The following is a 25654-nucleotide window of genomic DNA, read 5'->3' on the forward strand; positions in this document are numbered from 1 at the left end:
TATAGAGTTATAAGATGACCTTATAGATAAATGTGTAAAATAGAAAAAAAGGAGAAGATGGATTTCATTGATAAATGTACAAATTCCAATAGTACTTATTATTGAAGTTGAGTTGCTTAACGCCAACTTAAGAAGTTAGGTCAAATAATCTCTAAATTGTTTTATTTGGAGTCAACAACGATGTCCATTCTTTAAGTTTAAAATCAATTCATTGTAGATCAAATGTGATATATTAAAGGTTAAATTAAAATGTTTAATCTTTAAACTTATTTATGTCTATTTGGTTCTTAACTTCCGAAATAAAGTGTATAATATGTCACTAAACCTTCAATTCTGTATCAAACAAGTTTCTAATTAATTTTAGTTTTTTTTTTTTAATACGTCACCAAACATCATCTTAACGTGATAAACATGACCATCAAGTTAGAGCTACGATAGAAGAGATATTCCTAACGCAATACTATCAAATGAATTAGTGCACTTTGACGTGAGTAGAAGGCGATGCTCGCTTTAATAAAAAAATTTGAATAACTGAAACTTATATTTAAGAAAAAATGCTTTTTAAATAGACGTAGAACTTCAAGTTGAAGCCAAAGATCAATTTGCTTAAAAAATGGGCAAGAATGGTGCCACTTTGGGGGCTCTCATCTTCATTGTTACAATGCTTCTTTGTTCCTATCGAGTTTCCACTGCATCTTGCATCAAACAAGAGAGAGAATCTTTGCTTAGGCTAAAAGCAAGTTTCATCGATTCTTCTAATTGGTTGGCTTCTTGGAAAGGAACGGATTGTTGTAGTTGGAAAGGAGTGAGGTGCAATCATACAAATGGTGGTCATGTTGTCAAGCTTGATCTTCGAAATCGTGAGTATACATTTTCCTCTGCTTTGCTCAGTAATGGTGTGGACTCTAGTTTGTTTGAGTTGAAATATTTGACTTACTTGGATTTAAGTGCAAATTTTTTCAACTACACTCGAATTCCTATTTATTTAACGCACTTGCTCGAATTAACGTATCTTAATCTATCTTTTACTTACTTTCAAGGAGAAATTCCACATTCTCTTGGAAATCTAACTAAACTAGTCTTCCTGGATTTCAACAACAACGAGTATTTGCCTGGGTCAGATTCTTTTGATTTGGGACAGTTGTTTATTGATGACTCTAGATGGGTGTCCAGTCTTTCGTCTTTGGAATACCTTGACTTGAGTGGTGTAAGGGTTGTTCAAAGTAAGTTTGGTCTAGATTTTATGCAAGTGTTGAATACTCTTCCTTCTTCTTTAGTGACATTAAAATTGAGTCATTGTGGTCTTCAAAACACCCATCATATTCATCCTCCATTAAATTCTTCATTTTTCTCCAAACTTCAACATCTAGATTTGTCTCATAATTTGTTTGATGGTCCAATTCCTATTTTTCTGCATAACATGACTTCTCTGAGATTCCTAAATCTTAATGGTAATGGTTATAATTACTTAATCCCATATTGGTTAAGTAATCTTAGGAATCTTGATACTTTGAGTCTTGGATCTAACTTGTTTAGTAGCATCGAAGGTGGTTTGTCCTCAGTGGTTAGAAACAATTGTCAGTTGAAAAATCTTGATTTATCATTTAACCATTTTCTTGGTGAAGATGTTTTTGGAAGCTATGAAAATCTATCTACAAGTTGCAAAGAGTATGGTCTAGAAAAGCTTGATCTAGAAAACATGATCAAATTTGGGACACATACAATTCCAAGTTGGTTCGGAGAATTGAAAAACTTGAATTTTCTTAATTTTCAAAAGAATTCACTTCATGGTCCCATTCCTTATTCATTTGGAAATTTGTCTAATCTTGAACAGTTGGATATTTCCTATAATATGCTTAATGGAGGAATTCCAACCTCATTTGAAAAATTATCAAACATAAGGGTCTTGAATCTTAGAGAGAACAATTTGGATAGGGTCGTTCCAGAAAGTTTTGGACAACTTCAAAGTCTTATTTTTCTCGATCTTTCTCAAAATGACCTCAAAGGTGCTCTTTCAGAAATCCACTTTGCTAATCTTTCTCAGTTGGAATCCTTATTTATGGATCAAAATGGGCTTCTATCATTTAAAATGAAACATAGTTGGGTTCCTCCTTTTCAGTTAAAGAGTTTTTCTGTGAGCTCGACTCTGGGCTATGAAAAACTTGAATTCCCTCGGTGGATTGGAACACAAAAAGAAATAGCATATTTAAATCTCTTCAATACTAACATTGTAGGACCCGTACCGGAATGGTTAAGATTTCAAAATTTAGTTTTTCTAGATATTTCCTACAATCAAATTAATGGATCACTTCCAAAGAGCATTGATGATCAAATGCCTAACTTGATTGCACTATTGATTTCCAATACTCACATCAATGGTTACTTGCCAAAGTCCCTTTGTAGATTGAAGAATCTAATGCTTCTGATAGTTTCAAACAACCAACTATCTGGGACAATCCCTAGTTGTTTGTCAGATCTAAACTTGTTTCTATTGGATCTATCATCAAACAAGCTCTTAGGAGTAATTCCTTCTTCATTTCAAAACCTTTCAAATCTTCAAGTGATGAACTTGGCAAGAAATCAACTTCAAGGGGAGCCACTCATAGCCATGAGAAGTTTCGAATCTTTGTTTGTTTTGGATCTTGAAGGAAACAAATTTTGTGGCAATATTCCTGAATGGATGGGAAGAAGCCTTCAAAATTTACAAATTTTGAATCTTCGAGGCAATATGTTCAATGATACCATTCCTTCAACTTTGTGGTTACTTCGTCGCTTACAAATTTTGATTCTTGCTGACAACAAATTAGTGGGAAACATCCCACCAAATGTTGGCAATTTTAGTGCAAATCGAAGACCCATAGCAAATGGTGGATTGGTGTGCAACTCTGCTGAAGACCCCTATGCATTCTGCTATGTGAGCTACATTACACAAGCCTTGAAATCAAGCAAGTTGAACTACTCCTATTTACAGCTCTATTCAATGGTAAATATAGACCTCGCCAATAACAACTTGCATGGACATATTCCAAGTGAAATAGTGGCAATAAATGGTTTGTTTGCCTTAAATTTGTCTCATAATAATCTATCGGGATCTATTCCTGTGGAGATCGGAAGTTCACTAGCATTGGAATCTCTTGACCTCTCTTTCAATCAGCTCTCTGGATCAATTCCAAATAATATGGCAAGCTTAAACTCACTAGGCACGTTGAAATTGTCCAACAACAATTTTTCAGGACACATTCCTCGAGAAGGCCATCTTTCAACCTTCAATGATGCGTCCAGTTATGAAAATAATCCAAATCTTTGTGGAGCCCCACTTGCTGTTATATGCCCGAATGAAAATCCAAATGAACCTTCCGTTGGAATCGACAATTTTTATGATAATGATAGTCATGGAGAGCATAAGTTGAAGAAAATGTGGTTTTGGATTATTGTGGTGCTAGGATATGCTTTGGGATTTTGGGCAGTTGTTGGAACTTTAATATTGAAGAGAAGTTGGAGATATGCTTACTTCCAGTTTATGGATGAAACGAAAGACAAGATCTATGTTGCAATATTGGTGAATATGAAGAGGTTGAAACAACGTATGAGAGGAAATATGAATCGATGAGTTTTGTTATTTATTTGTCCATGTAATAATTTTGTTGTACTTTGATCCATTGAATATATTGAATCAAACAACTGTCTTTTTTTCCCTTTTTATGGCATGTCAATAATTTGGCTTTCAATTCAAATTTGTATTGCCAAATAATTCATGCAAAAACTGCAATTTCGTCATATTTTCGTCCCATGTCGAAATTGCAAAAAGTTCTATAATTCATACTTCCATTTGTTAGTTTCTATTTCTATTGTTTATATTTTAAGATTTTTTTGAAAATCAATGTCAAAATTTGCAAACTTAAAAAATGTGTTTTTAAGAAAAGGACCTGATAAAAATTCAAATACACGTCGAAAATATGAAAAATATGAGTAAAAATTTGTTAGATAAAAAGCAGAACTTTCAAAACTAAAAAACTAAATGACATTATATGTTTAGAAACATTTCAAGTTTACCAGCACTCATTCTAAATAATATATATATATATATATATTTAGAAGTATGTTTTTGTTTTTTCATCGCAGCTAAAAGTCCAAGTTTTTTATTAATTTTTTAAAAAGAAATAATAGCAAATAAATTTTGAGAAAAAAATCTCAATATTTTAAAATGTTTAAATATAAAAAACAAAAACAACTATCATGAGATCTAGTTCTAGTACATGCTTTTGAGAGTCATGAGTTATAAAGGTGTAAAAAGAATAATGTTGAAGTTGTGGTGGCCAACTATTTAAAATTAATATCGTACAAGTTTTAGTAAAGAAAATTATTTCAAATGGTAAAACTGTTGAAAATATTTACAATACATAAAAAAATTTTAAGTCTATCACCATCTATCATTGATAGTTCTAAAATTTTGCTATATTTTGTAAATAGTTTGGTTCATTTTTTTATATTTGCAAATAACTCTTTTACTAACGGTTAAGCATAGTAGGATCAGATAGTTACTAGTCAAGACACTACTTGTATGAAGTGCCAAATTTTAGAGAGAACAAAATGTTGTTTAGATACTTATTGAACTGATTCACGGGATAAATGGTATTCGGAGATTTGATTATTGAAATGTGAAAACTCAAGTCAAGTCACAGGATAAAGAAAATGTAATGAAGGCTAAATCATAAATTTTATCAATGTAAATTATGAATTGTATATTAGTAAAGATGTCCACGGGACAGGGCAGGGATGGTGAAGACTTTTCCGTTCCTATTCCCACCCCTTTATTTCATTCCCTGTTCCCGCGGGACTAAATCATAAATTTTATCAATGTAATTATGAATTGTATACTAGTAGAGATGTCCACGAGACAGGGTAGGGATGGAGAAGACTTTCTCGTCCCTATCCCTGCAAAATTCCCCACGGTGATTCCCCACAAGAAATTCGTGGAGATCGGGTTCCCCACGGAAAAAATTTTCCGTTTGTTTTTTTAAATATATTTGTTTTTAGCAATTTTTTTATTCTCAACCAAATAAAATTATATATTAAATGAGTTATTTCCAATAAATTTTTCATTCAAATAAAATAGTGTACAAATTTATTATAAAAATAATACTATTATATGTGTAAAAATATATTTTAATCCTATAATTTATAAAAGTTAAAATTTAATTATTATATTATAGTCAAGCTTTCCATTTAAATACTACAACATTTATGACTTAAAAAGTTTTAAAGATTAAAACAATTTAGAAATGTATTAAAGTATGAAAAAGTTGAGATGAAAATTAGAAAATAACTAACTTTTTATATCACAATTTTTGTAAAAAGTATATAGATAAAATAATAATAATATTAATAATAATAACAAGTATAATAAATATAATAATTTTATTATTATAAACCCATATTCTCTTTATTAATTTAAAACACTTAGAAGTACTATTTATCATGTTTTAAACTTAATTCATTATATATATATACATACATACATATATATATATATATATACATTATGTAATGTAACATAAATTATATAATATTACGAAATAATTATAAAAAATTTTCAAATAAATTATATTCATAAATAAATTAATAATAGTTTATTGTTAACTAAATATCAATAGGTAACTACAGTTAGTTTTATGATTTATAAATACATGGTATCAAACACATTTAAATCGGAAAAATTAAAATAATATTGTAGTTTTCAAAAAAAATTTATAAAAATATTGTAGTTTTGAAACTATTTAAAAAATATTGTTGTTTTTTTTCTTAATATGTCGAGTGTTGAAAATTCAACCAACATAGGTTGAATTTTCAACATTCGACCTTTACTTTTTTTTTTTTTTTAATTTTCTAATAATATGTCGAGTGTTGAAAATTCGACCTACCTAGGTCGAATGTTGAGCTTTTCTTTGTGGCCGATCGTAGAGGATTTAGTAAGCGATCGTTTAGTCATACTAAGCGATCGTAGAGATATTGTAAACGATCGTTTAGCGTCTCGTAAGCGGTCGATTAATCTTGTTGGTTCATTTGTTTTTTCCAAAAGTTTGCACCTATTGTTATATTAATATAGAATTACAAAACGATTGTGTGCGATAGTGTATAATTACTAAACGATTCTTTAATTTCCTTTAGGTCGATGTTTCTTCTTTAATTTTCCAGCCCTCGACCTCTTCTTCAAATTTTCTCCTCTTCCCTTAATTTCCTTTAGGTCGAGGGTCAAACCCTCGACCTCTTCTTTAATTTTCGATAGGTCGAGGGTTGAACCCTCGTTCTCTTCTCAATTTCCTTTAGGTCGAGGGTCAAATCCTCGATCTCTTCTTTAATTTTCGACAGGTCGAGGGTTGAACTCTCGTTCTCTTCTCAATTTCCTTTAGGTCAAGAGTCAAACCCTCGATCTTTTCTTTAATTTTCGACAGGTCGAGGGTTGAACCCTCAAAAAAATATTTTACACAAAATCTCTACCTCGAAAACTCTAAAACACCATAGATTTCTAAATAGTTTCAGAACCACTATATTTCCCTAAATTGTTTTCCTAATCACAATATTAAAAAAAACCTCCCATTTAAACCATTGTTAAAATGAGAATTTAATTTCTGAAAAACATACATTTGAAGACATGAAATACAACTTAATTTCCATTGATTCCCTTGTTTTCAAATTGTTGTTTTTAATTTATCTAACAAAATGTTCCTAACTTTTCGTAGGTTTGCTTTCACCATATCTTGCAATTTTTTTGGGTTAACATTAGTTTTCAATTATTATTATTATTATTTTTTTGGGTATTTTAGCATGTCATTTCTAGTTTGATTTGGTGGTCTTAGGTGTTCTTTTACTTTTCTTTGTTTTGACTTTTGTTTCGTTCTTAATCGATTTCAAAAACCTAAACTAAAAATAATTAACAAATTGGTCATTTTATATTTGTGAGATTTTAGGTGGTCTGTTATTAAGATAATTGTTTCAAATAGCAGAACAGTAAAAAATATTTTTAAATATAACAAAATATCACTATTTATCAGTGATAGACAGTGATAAACACTAATAGATATATTGTTATATATAGTTATCATTGTAGCTACCATATGTTTATAAGTGTCTATCACTTATACATAGTAATATTTTACTATATTTATAAATAAGTTGTTTTGTTTTTCTATATTTGAAATTAACCTATGTATTATCTGATATTTTATTTTTTATAACATTTTTAAATCTAATTTGTATATATTTTCTTAAACTGTTTTTCTTAATACATTATATTTTATTTTATCATTGACTCGAGTATTTTGATCTATTATCATAATTTAAGAAAATGGATTGGTTCATCAATTTACTTTTCTTTTTGGAAAAAAATATTTGACTAGTTTTAAAAACTGATTTTAGATTTAATTATTTGCCTAGTGAGTCCTACATCCCTTCATTTACCTTTATATGGTACAAAAATGAAATACTTCCAAAGCCCAATCTCACAATCAAGTGTAAACCTCATGGCACAACCCATAAGTCAGGTTGAAGACTTTTTGAGTGTTGACAAAACTTACAGATGATGACTTCTCTTAGTCAAGGGCAAGACAAGAAAAGCTTTTTTTAATACTATATTATTTTCTACTTATTTTCATGTCCACATCCCCTGATGTTGTCTCAATAAAAATCTAGATTAATTTATTTTATTTAGAGTTGTTCTGGACTATTTAGTATCTAAGGGCAAGCACGTAAATGAACGTTTATATACAGGTCAAGCGACCAAACTCGGGTCAAGACTGAACCAAGGGGGTGAAGTGAATGGGCAAAGACTCAAGTACAAAGTTCGGATTCAACTGATTTTTAGGTAAAAAATGGCAATCATAACAAATAGCAAAGTTAGGTTAATTATTTACAAATATAGTAAAAAATTTTAAGTCACTTCAAATCTCGAAGTAACACAACAACCCAATCATAGTTGTCGAAGCGGATGCTCTTGCACTTACTGTAACAATAATAAAATAACAACTAGAGAAATGAATAAAAAGACATACAGAGATTGTAACCTAGTTCAGTGATAAACCAATTATCTCTAGAGGACAATTTGTCCACGAAAGATAAATCACTAATTTTAAATAGTCAAGCTTTTACAAGAGTACATGAATAAAAAAATAACAGCATTTATTTATAGAAACACATGTAAAGCCAGACTCAAAGATCACCTAGGTTCCCCCTAAATGTGAGACTTCTTCTCAATAGAACTTAGGCTCCCCCTAAGTATGTGATATTAATGAAGAACACTTAAGCTTCCCTCAATGTACGAGACTCCTTCTCTTCAATGCAATCTTTCCCACTACTAGTGAAGATGATTCACTAAGATGACTTAGGCTCCCCCTATGTTGAAAATCTCTCATTCCCATAATGATGTCTTAGGCTGCCCCTAAGATAAAGAATCCATTCTCGAAAGATAAGTCATAGGCTCCCCTAAGGCCTTGAAAGCTTCTTATTCAACCGTGATTTTGCAGAAAAAGTAGATCAAATCAATAACAGTACTTGACTGTACTGTAACACACACCACCATTCAAAGTACAACGCAGACCAATAAGAAAGGAATAATCTATAGAAAATCATTATGAAAAATATTCCAAATATGAAAAACTATAATCTACAGAAACAGAAAATCTTGTATGACATCTTTTGTGACAACTTCTTTAACAACATCCGGTCAATCGCAAAACAAAGGAACTCTAATAGTTTATTCCAATTTTGACCTCCCACGTTTGTTAATCTTCCGTCATCTGGAGGCAAATTCACCGCAATAACAAGCCACTTGCAGGTGGGCTTGATTCTATTTTATTGAAATTGCCAATAAAATCCACACATTGATTCAAGGTCAATTTCTCTTTATGTCTATGCTTGTTTATAGAAAACTTGGACTCAATGAGGTAAAGCACACTATAATATCCTTGCAAATGGCTGACAGATTCTAGACTTACCACGAGATATCGTTGAGGATATATTAGTTCAGGTTGACAAGTTTATCTTTTCTGCAGACTTTAGTACTAGATATGGAGGAAGACCCTGAGGTTCCCATCATCTTGGGAAGACCATTCATGGCCACTAGAAAGACTAGTCTAAGTCTTTATAGTCTAGTAGAGCAAATAAAAATTATCAAGAATAAAGAAAAAAAACCAAAAACCATTGATAATTAACCTCCTGTCATGGAGGCATCAAGACTAGTTTTTACAATTAATAAAGATTGTGTGTTTGTACAAGAAAGTAAATTGTGGTAAAGTAAAATTGAGCAGATAAACTAAAGTTGCATTAATAAAATAAATTGCGACGAAAATAAACCTAAGCTAATGTGATGCAAGATACAAGATACATGATATACATGATACTGAGTTCAAGACTGACTGTGAAGTTTATACAAAGGATCGTGGTATGCGATGACAAGTTTTTATGTATGAATCAGAAGGAGATAGAATAATTAGTACAAACGTCGCAGGTTTGTTAATTGCGTTAAAAATACAATTAAGGTTCTGCTTTCCCTTGGCGTACACCTTTCGGTGTTCGGCCACGTTCCCATATCTCTATGGTGAAACAGGGATGAACGCGGTGAACGCAAGGTTGCTTCCATCTCTAGAAGTACTTCTTGCTTTAGTTAACGCATTCTTCTAACCCTCTCTCGATAGCTGGAATGGCATCTTCACTTCTGCTCTCACAGGTGAAGATGTCGTCTAGCATGCCTTGACTAAACTTAATTATTTCCTTAACCCAATTAATTTACTTGTTTAATTCTTGCTAATTACCCATGGGATTAAGAAAACGTCATGGAGAAAATGAATTATGGGTGAATGAAAATAGACAGAGAAATGATAATGGAAAGGATCATAACATTCAATACTAAGATTAAACGTCTGATATATGGTGTGAATGATAGACTAAGAAGATGAATACAAGTGATGATAAAGAGAAAGAAACAAATACAGAAGAGTGTCAACATCTTGACACAGATCTGGACGGTGTTTTTGCTTGTCGGCGTGTGGAATGGATGAACAGAAGAACTTCCCTCTCTGGCTTGCTCGTCTAGTAGAGGTGACCTTCGTACAGAGCTTCGATGGCAGGAATCTGAAGGATTCTTTACCCGAAGACTCACCTCTCGGCCTTGTCTCTTAATTCTTCCCATATCTACTCTGATTAGTCGCTCAACCAGCCTCTCCCTCAGATCAATATATACACGTTTCTCTGTATTCAAGCATATTTTTCAGTGAAATTTCAGAAGCTATTTATAGACGAGCTTGACTCTCTACAGTGTGGTCCCCACTGTATTGTTATTGCAGTTCTGGAAATGGTGGAGTGAATATTCATTTTGTTACGCAATCAATCCCGTTCGTAATGCACAACGGTCAACTGTACATGCGTCAGAATCCTCCGCAATTGCGTTGCTCTTCACATCTTCGATTGTTTGCCCGCATGTGGTGTTATTTTTTATTACAAAATGCGGTTGAGATTGCATTGATCGCTTAGCTCTTTATCGATTGTTGCATGTGCCATCATTGCGTTGATCGTCTATTCATTCCTGAATGATGGGCGCAATGTGAGTAGATGCATTGTTCTTTTTATCTTGAGCCTTGAACGCATATGGTGACTTGATTTCTTGCAAAACAGACTTGAAATATTCTTTTCTACCATCGCAATGGCGTCAGTGGGTGTATTGACGACAATTTATAATTCTCGCATTTCTTAGCTAATTTTCATACAATTGACGCAACTTTCCTTTCTTTTGGTAGCAATATCTAAATAAAGTAGTATAAATAACTTGTATTTCTACAAGTTATCATTCTACAATGCATTTAAGAGTTAAATGTGTTTGTTGATGTGTTGATGGATGTTTAGGGGATGATTGCCTCTATTTAAAGCTTTCTTTAAGTTTACAATTTTTTTGTTTGTAAAGGCCCCTGTGTTTTTGGGTATAATTAATAAACCATCGAGTCTGTATTCAAAGTGTGTGAAGTTTTTTTTGAGTCGTTCGTGATGAAGTTTTGAAGCATGGAGATGCAGTTCTAATCGAGGAAGAAGACCAAAGGTTGGTCACATCTTGTAGCCCAAGCTAAATGATCGTTTAGATTTGGCTAAACGATCGGTGTAGAAAAGTCATATCCGATCATGCAGTATTTACTAAACAATCTCATACCTAATGCTAAATGATGGGGTAAAGAGTTTACTCTATCATGTAGCATTGGTTGTTCAATTACGTGGACGCTTGAGGTAAATGATCGCATGGAGTATTTGATGATCGTTGTTTAATAAAAGGCGTGTGCACTAAACAATCGTGTAGTTCAGCATGCTTCATCGCATAGTCACTGACTACACGGTCACCTTGTATATAATACCTTAGCTTGCTCAGCGATCGTTTAGATGATTATGCTTCACCACATCGTTTTCGTCTACCTGATCATTTAAGGCTTGCATTGCACGATGTGCGTTACACGATCGCGTGACCTTCATGCTTTATCGCATAATCAAAGGTACACAATCTTTGTTGAACGATCATTTATGCTCATGCAGCGTTGTTAGGCGATCACAAGGAATTGTTACATGATCAAGGAGACGCAATTTTTGCCCAGACGGTTCAAGACTCGATTCGCTTGTTTGAACCGATAGACTAATTGCTCTTTGTAATAGTTAGCTTTGTTTTTTCTTGTGAATTTAAGGCTAATTATCTTGGTTCATCAACTTTTAATTAATGTACATGAGATGTATGTTTGTTTGTATGCCACGGTATATGACATATAGATTTAAAACTCACCTTAGGTTATTCATTTTATTCATGCATCATATATTATAAGTGTTATAATATAGTTAATGGCATGATGAAATTACAGGAAAGCATGCTCATGCATCATGAAATATAAGAGTTATATTTATGCATGCATTAAGCATATTCATGCATCATCTTTATATTATAAGAATTGTAGTATAAGGGTGTATGAGAGCATGTATGCTTGGTTCTTGTTTTTGTTATATAAGTGTTATATACTAGTAATAACGAATGAACAATGCATAGAGCATGAACTTAGGCTTATTTATATGGGTTATAAGCTAGGCTGGGGTATTTAAGCTAACGAAAACGAAACACCCCTACTTGGGAGCCTACCTGGAAAGGTGAATTAGATAGATTTTGTACAAGCATGCAATAGTTGATCAAAGACTTCATTAAAGAGTTTAATGAATGATGATCAAAAGTTTTTCAAATTTCCTAAGGAAGTGTAATGATGATCAAAAGTTGTTCAACTTTCCTAAGGAAGTGTTACTTTTGGGCAAACCTAAAAATTCACCTAGTTAAAATCGTTAGCCATTTTTTTCTAAGTAAACTAAACCCTTGGTTATAAAATACTAAGTGGGAGGAAAAGATATATATGAGATGTCAATTTCACTCACATTTCTCCCTGAATGTTCACGTCGTCAATTTCACTCACATTTCTCCTTGAATATGATTTGCATGAGTCAATATCAAGGTCGACGAAGAGAGTATTTATAGTAAGTGGGTAAAGAATGTGTGTCAACATGTCCTACAGTCTCCTTCATTTGTTTGCACCGTGAGATCTTCTTGCACGACCTTTGGATAGTTTGTGGGGTTGGTCAATATCAAGGTGAACTCCAGAAATGGATAGGGTCACTTTAGTTTTTGCCCCAATTGGATTTTTCCCCTTCGGATTGGCTGCTTGGAGTGGAACTTTAGGATCTAAAATGAAGGGTCACACTTAAGGGAAATTATTAAGCAAGTTAATGATTTATTTACCAAATCAATGATGGCTAGTCATTATAAGAATAAAAGTTGTTCTGGTATTAATGACTGGTTGAGAGTATCTCAGTTCAGAGGAGGGATAAATTGACTACCTTTCGGTGGCTTTGGTCCTAGACAACTGAAGTGCCATTGCAAAATTAGATGTCACACGGGGTTCATTTAAGTTTTCCTAAACCAAATTGGATTTTTTTTAAAGAGTATTTGCTAAAATCTAATGTAGATCAATGTGTTTGTTTTTTTAGCAACATGTATGATTTTCCGTTAGTTTCCTTTTTTAATTTGACCATTTACATACATTGGATAGAGTGTCTTAAAACATATTTCGTGGTAAATGACCTCGAGTTTGTCATGGTTGAGGAGTGTCCTCAAGTCTCGACCCTTGATGCACTGCAAAATGTTTGTAATGCATATGAGGTGTGGATGAAGGCTAATTCGATGGCCTGACTTCACATTTTTTCTAGCATACTTGATGCATTGGCCAAAAGGGTTGAGAACATGGTCATTGCACGACAGATCATGGACTCCTTGCAAGAATTGATTGAACGAAAATTCTCACTTTTTGAGCAAAAAAGGAAGGATGATGAAGAAACCAGTAGTGTTATTTCCCAAGATAACCTCCAGTCTTTCTTGAATGTCAAGGGACTAAAAGAGAAAGCAATTGTTGTTGACTCAGATGAAGTTCATCGACAATAATATTTCTTTGAAATGGAACTTGGAGCTTATATAGGTTCTGATTCTGATCCCACTACTTTCAAGAAGAGGAAGAAGTCTGAAGACAGTAAATGTGATTTATTTGTCTTGGATACGTGTTTGGTAGAGAATGATTAATTTTCCTAGATACTTGATTCAGGTGCTACTAATCACGTAAGTTCTTCCTACCAAGGATTTAGTTCCTGGAAAATGTTGGAAGAAGGAGAATTGACTCTTCGAATCGGCACTAGTGAGGTTGTTTCAGCTGTTGTTGTAGGCAGGCTGAAGTTATTTTTGGACAAGAAACATTATCTATTATTGGATAATGTTTTTATAATTCTTCATACATAGAGGAACTTAATCTCGGTTTTTTGTCTAATTGAACAAGGTTATACCGTCTCTTTTTCTTAGAGTAAAGTGTTTATTTTCAAGAATGGTATGGAGATTAGTTTTGGTTGAATTGAAAATAACTTGTATGTATTAAGGCCGTTAGTCATAAAAGCCTTGCTTAATACTGAAGTGTTCAAAACAGCTACAAATGCAAAATGACCAATGGTTTCTCCTAAGGAAAACACCCATCTTTGGCATATAAGGTTAGGTCACATCAACCTCAATAGGATTGAGAAGTTGGTGAAATGTGGACTTCTAAAAGGTTTAGAAGAAAACTCCTTTCAGGTATGTGAATCATGCCTTGAACAAAGATGACCAAATGGCCTTTTACTGGAAAAGGTTATAGAGCCATGGAAACCTTGGACTTTATACATTCAGACCTCTGTGCTTCAATGAGTGTTAGAGCTCAAGGTGGGTATGAATATTTCATCTCTTTCATAGATGATTCTTCAAGATACAGGTATCTATACCTAATGCAACATAAGTCTGATGCTCTTGACAAGTTCAAAGAGTATAAGGCTGAAGTTAAAAACTTGTTACGTAAGAAAATAAAAACACTACGATCTGATCGTGGTGGAGAGTATATGGATCTAGAATTCCAAAACTATATGATAGAACATGGAATCACGTCCCAACTCTCGGCCCCAGGTACACCTCAGCAAAATGGTGTATCAAACAGAACCCTGTTGAACTTCCAGACTTCTTTTGGGGATTTGTAGTGCACTGCTTGTTACATTTTGAACAACGTTGCCTCAAAGAGTGTTTCTGAAATGCCTTTTGAGCTATGGAGAGGGCGTAAAGGTAGTTCACACCACTTCAGGATTTGGGGATGTCTGGCCCACGTGTTAGTGGTTAACCATAAAAAGTTGGAACCGCGTTTGAAAGTTTGCCTCTTTATAGGCTACCCCAAGGAAACGAGGGGTGTATACTTCAATGATCAAAATGAGAATAAGGTGTTTGTGTCAAAAAATGCTATCTTCTTGGAAGAAGACCACATCAGGGATCATAAACCATGAAGCAAGTTTGTTTTATATGAGATTTCTTGTGAGACTACTAAGAGTTAAATAAGAGTTGTTGACGTCGGTTCATCTAGTTAACCATCTTAAGAGTTGAGACTGTCACGACGTAGTGGAAGGGTTGCGAACCCACCGAAACGCTACATGGGTTTGACTGAAGTCCAAAACATCATGTATGAAAATGAAGTTGAGGATCCATTGTCTTATAAGCAAGCAATGGACGATGTTGATAAAGATGAGTGGATTAAAGCCATGAACCAGGAAATGGAGTCTATATACTTCAATTATGTCTAGGAACTTGTGGATCAGCCTGATGGGATAAAACCTATAGGGTGTAAGTGTATCTATAAGAGAAAACGAGGTTTATATGGAAAGGTGTAGACCTTTAAAGCTAGACTCGTGGTAAAGGGTTATACACAGGTTGAGGGAGTGGACTATGAGGAAACTTTCTCACCTGTTGTTATGTTGAAATCTATCAGGATTATCTTATCCATAGCCACATTTTATGATTATGAGATATGAAAAATCGACGTCAAGACTGCCTTTTTCAATGGTAATCTTGAGAAGACTATCTACATGGCTCAACCAGAGGGGTTCATAGTACCAGATCAAGACCAAAGAGTTTGCAAGCTTAATAGGTCCATTTATGAGTTGAAACAAGCATCTAGATCGTGGAACATTAGATTTAATAGTTCGATCAAATCGTTTGGCTTTGATCAAAATGTTGATGAGCCTTGTGTTTACAATAAAATCATTAATAGTTTAGTAGCTTTCTTGGTGCTGTATGTGGATAATATCCTACTCATTAGGAATGATGTAGGTTTTCTAGCTTACATTAAGATGTGGCTAGCCGCCCAATTCCAAATGAAAGATTTGGGGGAGGTGCAGTATGTTTTACGGATTTAGATCATTGGAGATCGTAAGAACAAGAGGTTGGCCTTGTCTCAGCATTGTACATTGACAAGATGTTGATTAGGTACTCGATGCAGAATTCCAAGAGGGGTTTATTACCCTTAAGGCATGGAATTATTTTGTCTAAGGAACAGTGTCCTAAGACACCTCAAGAGGTTGAGGAAATGAGACAGATTCCCTATGCTTCGGTTGTTGGAAGCCTTATGTAGGCAATGTTATGTATTAGACCTGACATTTGCAATGCAGTAGGGATTGTTAGCCGATATCAGTACAATCATGATTAGATCACTGGATGACGGTCAAAATGATCCTCATGTATCTTCAGAGAACAAGGGACTATGCTTGTGTATGGAGATAAGAATTTGATCCTTACAAGATATAAAGAATCTGACTTTTAAATTGATAGAGATTCTTGGAAATCGACATTAGGGTCAGTGTTCACTCTGAATGGAGAGGCTGTAGTCTGGCGAAGCATCAAGCAAGATGCATCGTGGACTTCTTTATGGAAACCGAATACGTAGACGCTTGTGAAGCTGCTAAAGAGGTTGTTTCTCTTAGGAAGTTCCTTACGGTTTTAGATGTTGTTCCAAATATGTCTTTGTCAATCACACTCTATCGTGATAATAGTGGGGCTGTGGCAAATTCTAAAGAACCTTGGAGTCATCAAAGAGGAAAGCATATCAAAGGAAAAAGATTGATTGATCAGGGAGATTGCGCATCGTGGTGATGTGATAGTCGCGAAGATCGTGTCGGAGCACAATGTTGCCGATCCATTTAAAAAGGCTCTCACAACTAATATGTTTGAGGGTCATCTGGAGAGTCTGGGTCTACGAGACATGCAACAACTTGTCTAGGGCAAGTGGGAAATGATATCGAGGTATTGAATATGCCCTAGTTTGTTGTATATTGTATTGTTTTATGTATTGTACATTAGTCTCCCGAGGCATTAGGACAAGTGGGAGGTTATTGGGATTGGTGTCCTATTCTCTCGGTGGTCTCGTAGTTTGTAAACATTTTTGTACACATTGTTATTAATAAAATAATTGTTATTTTATTTACATTTACTCATATCCAATAAACTAAGATCTGTGGTTATTTCATGTAAACTTAATCATGTATGTGAGACATACAAGTGGATCACGCCTTAAGAAATAACCTAAATTGTTTGTAGTATAAGGATAAATGAGGGATACATTATCCTGGTGACACTACGGATATGACCCGCGTTGTAGATATTTACAAGTGTTGTAAAGTGATACAAATGGCCTGATCCTGACCATTCATGTGGAGACATGCGAGTGAGGGTGTCCTATGTAAAGAGTTTGTATAAGACCCGACCACGAGATGATTCATTGCTTTATATAACGCTGTTGATAATTGAGACTTACATTTCACTAAAATGATCATAGGTGACATGACCTTAATCCTGACTGTTTTGGTAACTTCTTCCTATTAAGGCGGTCCTTTGATTAGTATGGGTGAGAGTGGCCAGATTGCAAACTCAACAAGCCTACCTTTTTGGGGATTCGTCTCATATGGGAGCTGGGAACTCAGCTACACAAGACGGAATTCTCTCGTTCCCCGAAGCAGGGATAAGTAGATAAATTTCTCCCTTAAGGGCTGATTCTGAGTCTTGAACATAGTGGCCATACCCTCTCTTTGGAAGAGAGGACTTAGTCATAGTAGGTAATGAAATATCTTTTACTGTTCCTAGTCAAGATGCCATCAAATTCACATACATAAGAATGAATCAAATCTAGAGGCTTAGAATTCATAAGTATAGATTTATGTGGAGTTTTGTGGTCTGGTTTTATACAAACTTTTTGTATAGGATACCCTTGCTTGCATGTCTCCACATGAATGGTTCAGATCAGACCATTTGTAGCACTTTACAACACTTGTAACATCTACAAAGCAGGTTGTATTCATATTGTCACCAGGATAAGGTATCCCTCATTTATTCATCTACTACAAACCATTTAGGTTATTACTTAAGGCATGATCCACTTGTATGTCTCCACATATATGCTTAAGTTACAAAAAATAACCACAGATTTTAGTTTATTGGATTGAGTAAATGCTTATAAAATAACATTTATTTTATTACTAACATTATGTTTACAGAATTTTTACAAACTACGAGACTATCAGAAGATGTAGGACACCAATCCCAACAAATTCAAGCATTCAGTGTAAAACAAAATATCCTCATCTATCCCATTTATCATAACCGTCTTACAGTTTAACAAAGTTTGACTCAAATGATCGGTGGTTAAGGTTAGTTTGTGAAACTCAGCAATATGTCTATCCACAACACTAATGCTATAACAAGTATTATCGGGCTCAACATGCTTAAGAGAATTTTACCTCCTCGTCGTTTACTCGAAGTGTAAGCTTACTATCGTAGACGTCCATCAATGCCCTACCTATGGCCAAGAACGGCCGACCTAGGATGATGGGAACCTCTGAGTCTTCCTCCATATCTTGAACTACAAAATTTGCTAGGAAGATGAATTTACAAACTATGACTAGCACATCCTCCACTACACCTCGAGGTTACGTAAGAGAGCAATCCGCTAGTTGCAAAGACATGGCTTTCGATTGCACCTCTCCTATGTCCCAATTCTTGTATAAAGATAAAGGTATCAGATTAATTGAGCCCCCTAAATCACATAGAGCTCTACTTACCATTAAGCTCCCAATGATGCAGAGGATTGTAAAACTCCTAGGATTCTTCATCCTTTGAGGCAACTTCCTCTGCAAAATTGCACTACATTCATCTGTCAAACTCACAGTCTCAAATTTTTCAAATTTCTTCTTTTTTTATTACACATCCTTCATAATTGACATAGTTAGGGCACTTGTTTCAATGCATCCGCGAAAGGAATATTTATGTGGAACTTCTTAAAAATGTCTACAAATTTTTCAAATTAATCATCTAGCTTCTTCTTTTGAAAACGCCGAAGATAAGGGATGTTGTTACAAAAAGAAGGTAAAGGCTTAGAAAAACTCCCTGAATTTGATGGAGTTGGCACATCAATTTCCTCCTTATCGGCATTCACTCCAAATTCCTTATTAGTGCTTTTTGTCATAGGATCATCGTTCTTCTATGCATCCTCATCCACCCATTCGGACTTAGCTACTACTCTTCCGCTTCTCAAATTCATTAACTTACACTCCTCTTTATGGCTTTTCTCAGCACAACAGACGAACTTACCTGACTGTATAGCATTCATTGTGGTCGCCATCTGGTTAATCTGGGCCTCAAGGTTCTGAATGGCCTTACCATGGCTGATCATGGTACTTTCAAAGTTGTTTACCCTACTTCTGGATTCTGTGATGAATTCCCTCATCAATTCCTCCATTGAGGGCTTCTGCTGGAGGAGTTGAAAAACTTGGTTGGCCCTGCAAAACATTCTTAGTGTTAGCATAAGAGAAACTTGCACGATTACACAAACCTAACTGATAATGGGGAGGTTTGTGTGTCTAATATGGGTTTTGATGTACCCCGCGAAACTGGTTGTGGTGATGCACAAAATTTGACTGCTCAATGATTGGCACCTCTCATGATGGCATTGCATGGCATGCTACTGTAGAAGCAACTGATGGTTGGGTACCTACAGATAGATGACTAATTACGTTAGTGAAAGCAACCACTTGTTCCTTTAACACCCCTATCTCATCGAGCTCGTATAGGCCTGCCACTCTAGATGTGCCCCGTTTTGATGGCCAGTTATAACTTGTGGTGGCTATATATTCTAATAGTGCCTGAGCAGTAGTTGGAGTCTTTGCAAAAATTGAGCCACCTAGAGCGGCAACCAAGATGGATTTCATAATGCTGGTCAATCCATTGTAGAACAATTGAATCTGCAACCAGTCGAGATACCCATAATGGGGCACTTTCGCAACAGCTCCTTATACCGTTCCCAAGCCTCAAATAGTTGCTTATCCTCTTTTTGTCGGAATGTCCCAATTTCTGTCCTTAATCTACTGGTTTTTGTAGGAGGGAAGAATTTGTTCAGAAAAGCTTGGGCTAACTCTTCCCACGTAGTTATGCTTCCCATTGCAAGTGACTCCAACAAATCTCTTGCCTTGTCTTGCACAGAAAAAGAAAATAGTCTCAAGCGAATAGCATTAAAAGTGACTCCATTTATTTTTTCCGTTCTGCTAATTTCCAAGAAAGAGCGGATGTGCTTGCATGGATCTTCATGTGGAGTTCCCCTAAATGCAAGGTCTCATGCCATCTAAATTAAACCAGGTTTCAACTCAAAATTATTGGCATTAATTGAGGCCTCTAAAATGCCCGTTTGGGTCATGGGGACAGCTTCGAAAGTATTCTTTAATGGTTCGATCAGCTCCCCCATGGTCTCTCATGGCGGCAAACTCATGTTACAAAAGCTACAAAAAAGAACAAAAACAAAAAGCCCAAATTAAGATCAACTCACTCTTAGGCAATATTGAGTTAGGGAAATTTTCGTGTCAATCCCCAACAACGGCGCCAAAAACTTGATGGTATGCACAAGCGCACAAAATTAATGTAATAAATCCAAAATAGGGTATCGGCCTTAGGGACCAACATGAGAAAAAATTTTCTAACTTAGCTATCACAATTATTTGTCAATTTTATTCAGGCAACCAAAAGATTATTTTTATCCACAACTACAGATGACAAAAATTCAGTCACACACAAGAATAATTAATAGCAAATCAATTGGTGTTGTTTCTTTTAGGGAATATAATGAATATGCCATGCAATTGATTTAAATTTATAAATTGAGGCTGGAAGTTCTAAAATCAGGAAATCCTTTCTCGATCTCAAACAATCCTATAAACTATCCATGGACTCAAATCTCTTCTATCGCTTGAATAATTACAACATTAAGACCCTTCAATCACACGCCTTATTATTCTAAATTCATTCTCACGAAATTTCGAATAACAATCTAAATTATTAGGTCCAACGAATTAAATTCTCTCTCAAGACATCTAATTAACTTAAATTCATTCAGTTAGTGGCCAATTAATCAAAAGCATTAAGCACAAATAATTTAGAAATCTATTTAAAATTAAGCAATTGTAAATTTAATAATCAAAGTAACATCCCTAAAATAAAGGAGTTTAGCCACGCATGATTTCGATAACATTATTCAATAAACAAACAATCATTATGGAGAAAAATAAGTTAACAAAGAAGAACGATCTCCCCTCATAGGCTCGAATCCCAATCACGATCTTCTTGACTCTCGCCATGAATATCGGATTGCTCTTCAATAACACTTCACAATCACGATCAATCCAGAAATGCTCTGAGATCACCTCCCAATCAAAATCTGGAGTCTTCAACCAAAAACGATCAAAATTGCTCTGTTTCAGCACTTGTACGGACTAGAATCTATCAAGTCGGCTCTTTATTTTTTCTCTCTTCTGACCTGGCAGTGCACACTAATATTTATAAGATGCTCGCAGCATTGCAACAGTGCAAACCAGCATTGTAACACTGGCGTCATGCCAACCGCGCGTTAAAGTCATAACATTGCAACCCTGCTCTGTTCCAACTTGCTCCTAGATATACATTGTCAGGGAGCAGCGTTGCAACGTTCTTCCAACACTGGTTCCCCCAAATTGCAGTCTAAATTTTCCCCTTTTCTTGATATTGGGTCCTTGGTTTCTTCCTAATTCCATAGCCAATCCGCAGTTGCTCAAAATTTAAGTTTTTCCCTGGGTTTTTTTTTTTTTTTATCATTTTCGCATAAATTTCTCTTGATGCTTAGTTTCCTAAAATTACTCAATAAGCCATGTCAAACTAAACAACAATAGCACTTTTTAAATGCTTTTCAATATCAAGTAGTTTCCTAAAAGGAAACAACCTTCTGATGTACTTTTCATGTCCTTAAAACTTCCTACCCAATCAACATTGTAGTAGCCAACTAGAGAACTACTTGTATCGAGCGTATACAATAACCTATAGTATCTTGTGCCATTGATGTATTTAATAATCCTTTTAGAATTAAGAAGATGATTGGTTTTGGGACATGACAAATATTTAGCACAAACACTATCTGCAAAAACAATATCAAATCTACTGGTAGTGAGATATAATCAACTTCCTATGATACATCGATACAATTTTTAATCAACATGTGTTCCTTCTGAATCTTTGGAAAAATTCGTGTGAGTGAGAGCAGGAATACATTTGACACTAGCCTTTTAAAGGTCGGACTTCTTGACAATGAATCTTGCATACTTACTTCGGGAGATGAAGATACACTCATTTAACTATTTAATCTAAAATCCTAAAAAAGTAAGTTAATTCATCTACCATGCTCATCTCGAACTCTTTCTTCATTTGTTCACCATTTCTTTTGACATCCCGCCAAGCACGATATCACCAACATATATCTCAACTATTACTAAGTTTCTTTGAGATTTTTTTACAAATAGAGTTTTATCTATTCCTCCTCTACAGTATCCATTAGTCACAAGAAACTGAATTAGATGCTCATGCTAGGCTCTGGGGGCTTGTTTAAGATCATATAAAGCCTTTTTACGATTGTAAACATGCTCAAGATAAGAAGCATCAACATATCCTTTAGGTTGCTTCATATACACTTCCACATTCATGTACCCATTTAGAAAGGCATTTTTCACATCCATTTGGTACAATTTGAACTTTAATAAATAGGATACTCCAAGCAGAATACTAATGTTTCATCGAAATCCACTATTTTAATGTGAGTGTACCCCTAAGAAGCTAATACTATCTGGCTTCTGGTCACATTACCATTCTCATCAGACTTATTTTTAAATATCCACTTCGAGGCAATAATATTAACAAATTCTTGTCGAGGAATAAGAAACCAAACATCATTTCTCACAAACTGGCCAAGCTTTTCATGCATGGCGTTAACCCAACATTCATCCTCTAAGGCTTCTTTGACGTTTTTCAGTTCAATGGGGATAAGTGAAATAGATGTTACTTATCATTTCTAGATAGTTTACTTTGTCTTTTCTTCTAATTTCTTCTAGACTCCCAATTATTTTGTTTGATGGATGATATTTACGAACTCTACTCGAGGGTTGTTTCTCACTAATTCCAGCTTCATCAGATCACTTAACAAGAAGATCACTTAACAAGAAGATCCATGATGAACTACCACCTTGCCCTCAAGGTGAACAATTGAACACACTTCAGTAATGCTTGCAGCATCGTGACACTCCTTAGAACACCGAGCTTGATGCTAGCTCGATGCTTGAAGACGCATTACATCTATTTGCTGCAAAAGAGAGTAGCACCGCAACACTTGACCAAGGGTCGCAATGCTCCAAATATTCATGGAATAATCCGTGCGCGCGCGCTTTGTGCAACTGAGTGTCAGCGTAGCGTTGCAACATTAGCCCAATGCTTCTTGTCTTTTTTACGATTTCGCATTGCAACACTGGCTTTGGCATCATAACATTACGCCTGCTGATATAGATTTCGTTGTTTCATTTTCAACGAGGGAGAAAAAGAAAAACTTAAACTTTTAGAGAGAGGCTTTGAATTTACAGAGCTATTCTTGTAAATTTTGGAGAGATTCAATCAATTTGTAGTCAATTATTGTACCAATTATGCAACTATCAATGAATTTCTTGAAGAATTTCATCATCCATGAGTAGGTAATCCATTTTCTTGGGGAATCATGTAGATTGGCACTTTCTTGAGACTTTTCCTTGAAATTTATTTCATGTAATTACTTTATTTTGAATGTTCTTGCTGAGATTTAGAATAAAATTGATTAAGAATGAATTGACAACTCAAAACTAATCTTGATATAAAATTACATAAGTCTATAACAAATTTGTAATTAGGGTTGCAAGAATTTGTAGTCTTGATAGAAAATGTGGACATCTTTTCCTCTTTTCTTTAAAAACCTATTAATTCAGAACATTCAAATCAATCTTGAATTTTCAGTCTTTTGATTTCAAGATTTGGAATTGTTAGAAAAACCCATGAGTTTAATGCAATTTAGGGATTAATTGTGAAATGTCTTTAGGAAGCAATTAAGATAATTAGGGTATTAGAAATTTATTCTTAATGAGCTATTGACTAATCTAATTGCACGATTCTTGTTAAGTCAATGATAGAATTGCCTAGTTTACATAAAATCCCAAAGATTTCATTTTCAATTGAATCTTATCTCATCATCTCTCTTACTTCTCTCATTACTAAATTTCCTATATCAATTGTTTCTTTTTCACTTAGTTTGGTTCTAGTTCTTTTAAAAAAACAACCCCCTCCCCCTCTCATTTAATCTTTTTCATTTTTGAATTCAATTAGTCTATTTTAGGCCAATTAATAGAGGTTCTCTTGGCATCGACCTCTTACTTCACTATTGCTACGTGCTAGTTTTATTTGTAGTTATAGCATGAAAAATTCATTTGTTTTGTGTAAGATAGAACTATGACACCTTTTACATAAAAAAAATTGGCGTCGTTACTGGGGAACCGTGCAATTAGCCTTTAAAAATCATTCAATTTATTTCTTTTAGAAAAAAAAAAAAGAAACAACAAAAAAATAGTTATTTTCATTGAACTATCCTTTTATGCATGACTCACTCTTCTCGGTGTGTACTTTGTGATTTTGTTGTAAATATCAACTTGAAGAGAGAAGTCTACAAAAGGAAAGAATAAGAAGAGAAGAAGAAGAATTTGAAGAATCGAGTCAAGAAGAGGAACCAATACAAACAAACACTATGGGTGAAGCAAGGGAGTAAACGTTAAGAGAGCTTGCTGAACAAGATTACACTCAATAACCGTTATGTATAGTATATCTGGAGACTACAGTACCATTTAAATTGAAACCCGGTTCAGTTCATCTTTTACCCACTTTGCGAGGTAATCTAGGTGAGGACTGACACAAACACATGAAAGAATTCTATTAGTTATGTGACGGTATATGCTCACTTGGGGTAATGAAAGAACAACTTAATCTTAGAGCCTTCCCCTTCTCCTTGAAGGATGTGGCCAAGGATTGGTTGTACTACTTGTCGGTCAGATCGATTATCACATGGAATGGTCTTAAGAAAAAGTTTCTAGAAAAAATTTTCCCTGCATCTAAGGCTAATAATATTAGAAAAGAAATATATGGTATAAAACAATTGGTAGGAGAGTTCTTATATGAGTATTGAGAAAGGTATAAGCAACTTTGTGCTTCCTTCCCCATCATCAAATTTCTGACCAATACCTTATTCAGTATATCTATTTAGGATTGATTCCACCTGAGAGAAGAAACATTGATGCAGCCGACGGTGGAGCTTTAGTTGAAAAAATTCCCATTGAAGCTAGTCAGCTAATATCAATCATGGCGGAGAATCCACAGAATTTTGGATCGAGGACTCTTGAATATGATGTTGATCAAGCTAAAGAGGTTAGTGAGTTGAGAACTCAAGTATCTAATCTAGTTTCCATTTTCACTCAGGTTGCTCAAAGAGGACGTCCCCAAATTAAAACATGTGGAGCATATGGAGTGGTTGTACATGCTTTCGAAGCTTGCCCACAAGGTCAACCTCAAGTTAATGCAATAACAGGTTTCCAAAGGAAGTATGACCCCCATGGGCAAACTTATAACCAAGGGTGGCGGGATCACCCAAATTTCAAGTGGGGATTTCAAGGGCAATTTAAGAATCAGAACCAACTTCTTCAAGCTCCTCAGGTATTTCTCTCGAGGACATAGTTAAATCTCTTGTTGACCATTCGTTAAAATTTTAACATTGTTGGGTTTTATGTCCTAAAACTCGTGGTTTGTTAAACACATTCTGTAAATCAATAAAGTTGTTATTGAAGTTTGATTCAATAAAGTTGT

At 34.6% G+C, this 25654-nt stretch overlaps 1 protein-coding gene across 1 annotated transcript; it reads left to right on the plus strand.

Annotated features, from left to right (window-relative positions):
* The first annotated feature begins 598 nt into the window (after positions 1–598).
* Positions 599–3625, plus strand: LOC120078510 (receptor-like protein EIX2). The gene has a single exon (XM_039032782.2). The coding sequence runs from the start codon at positions 614–616 to the stop codon at positions 3608–3610; it is 2997 nt and encodes a 998-aa protein (XP_038888710.2). The 5' UTR covers positions 599–613; the 3' UTR covers positions 3611–3625.
* The last annotated feature ends 22029 nt before the right edge of the window (positions 3626–25654 follow it).

This window comes from Benincasa hispida, chromosome 5 (genome assembly GCF_027475165.1).
Source record: "Benincasa hispida cultivar pf3 chromosome 5, pf3_genome.v1.1, whole genome shotgun sequence".
In the NCBI taxonomy this organism is placed as follows: Eukaryota; Viridiplantae; Streptophyta; class Magnoliopsida; order Cucurbitales; family Cucurbitaceae; genus Benincasa; species Benincasa hispida.

Coding starts and splice junctions, on each gene's coding strand:
- LOC120078510 (XM_039032782.2), top strand. CDS start 614: ATGGGCAAGAATGGTGCCACTTTGGGGGCTCTCATCTTCATTGTTACA.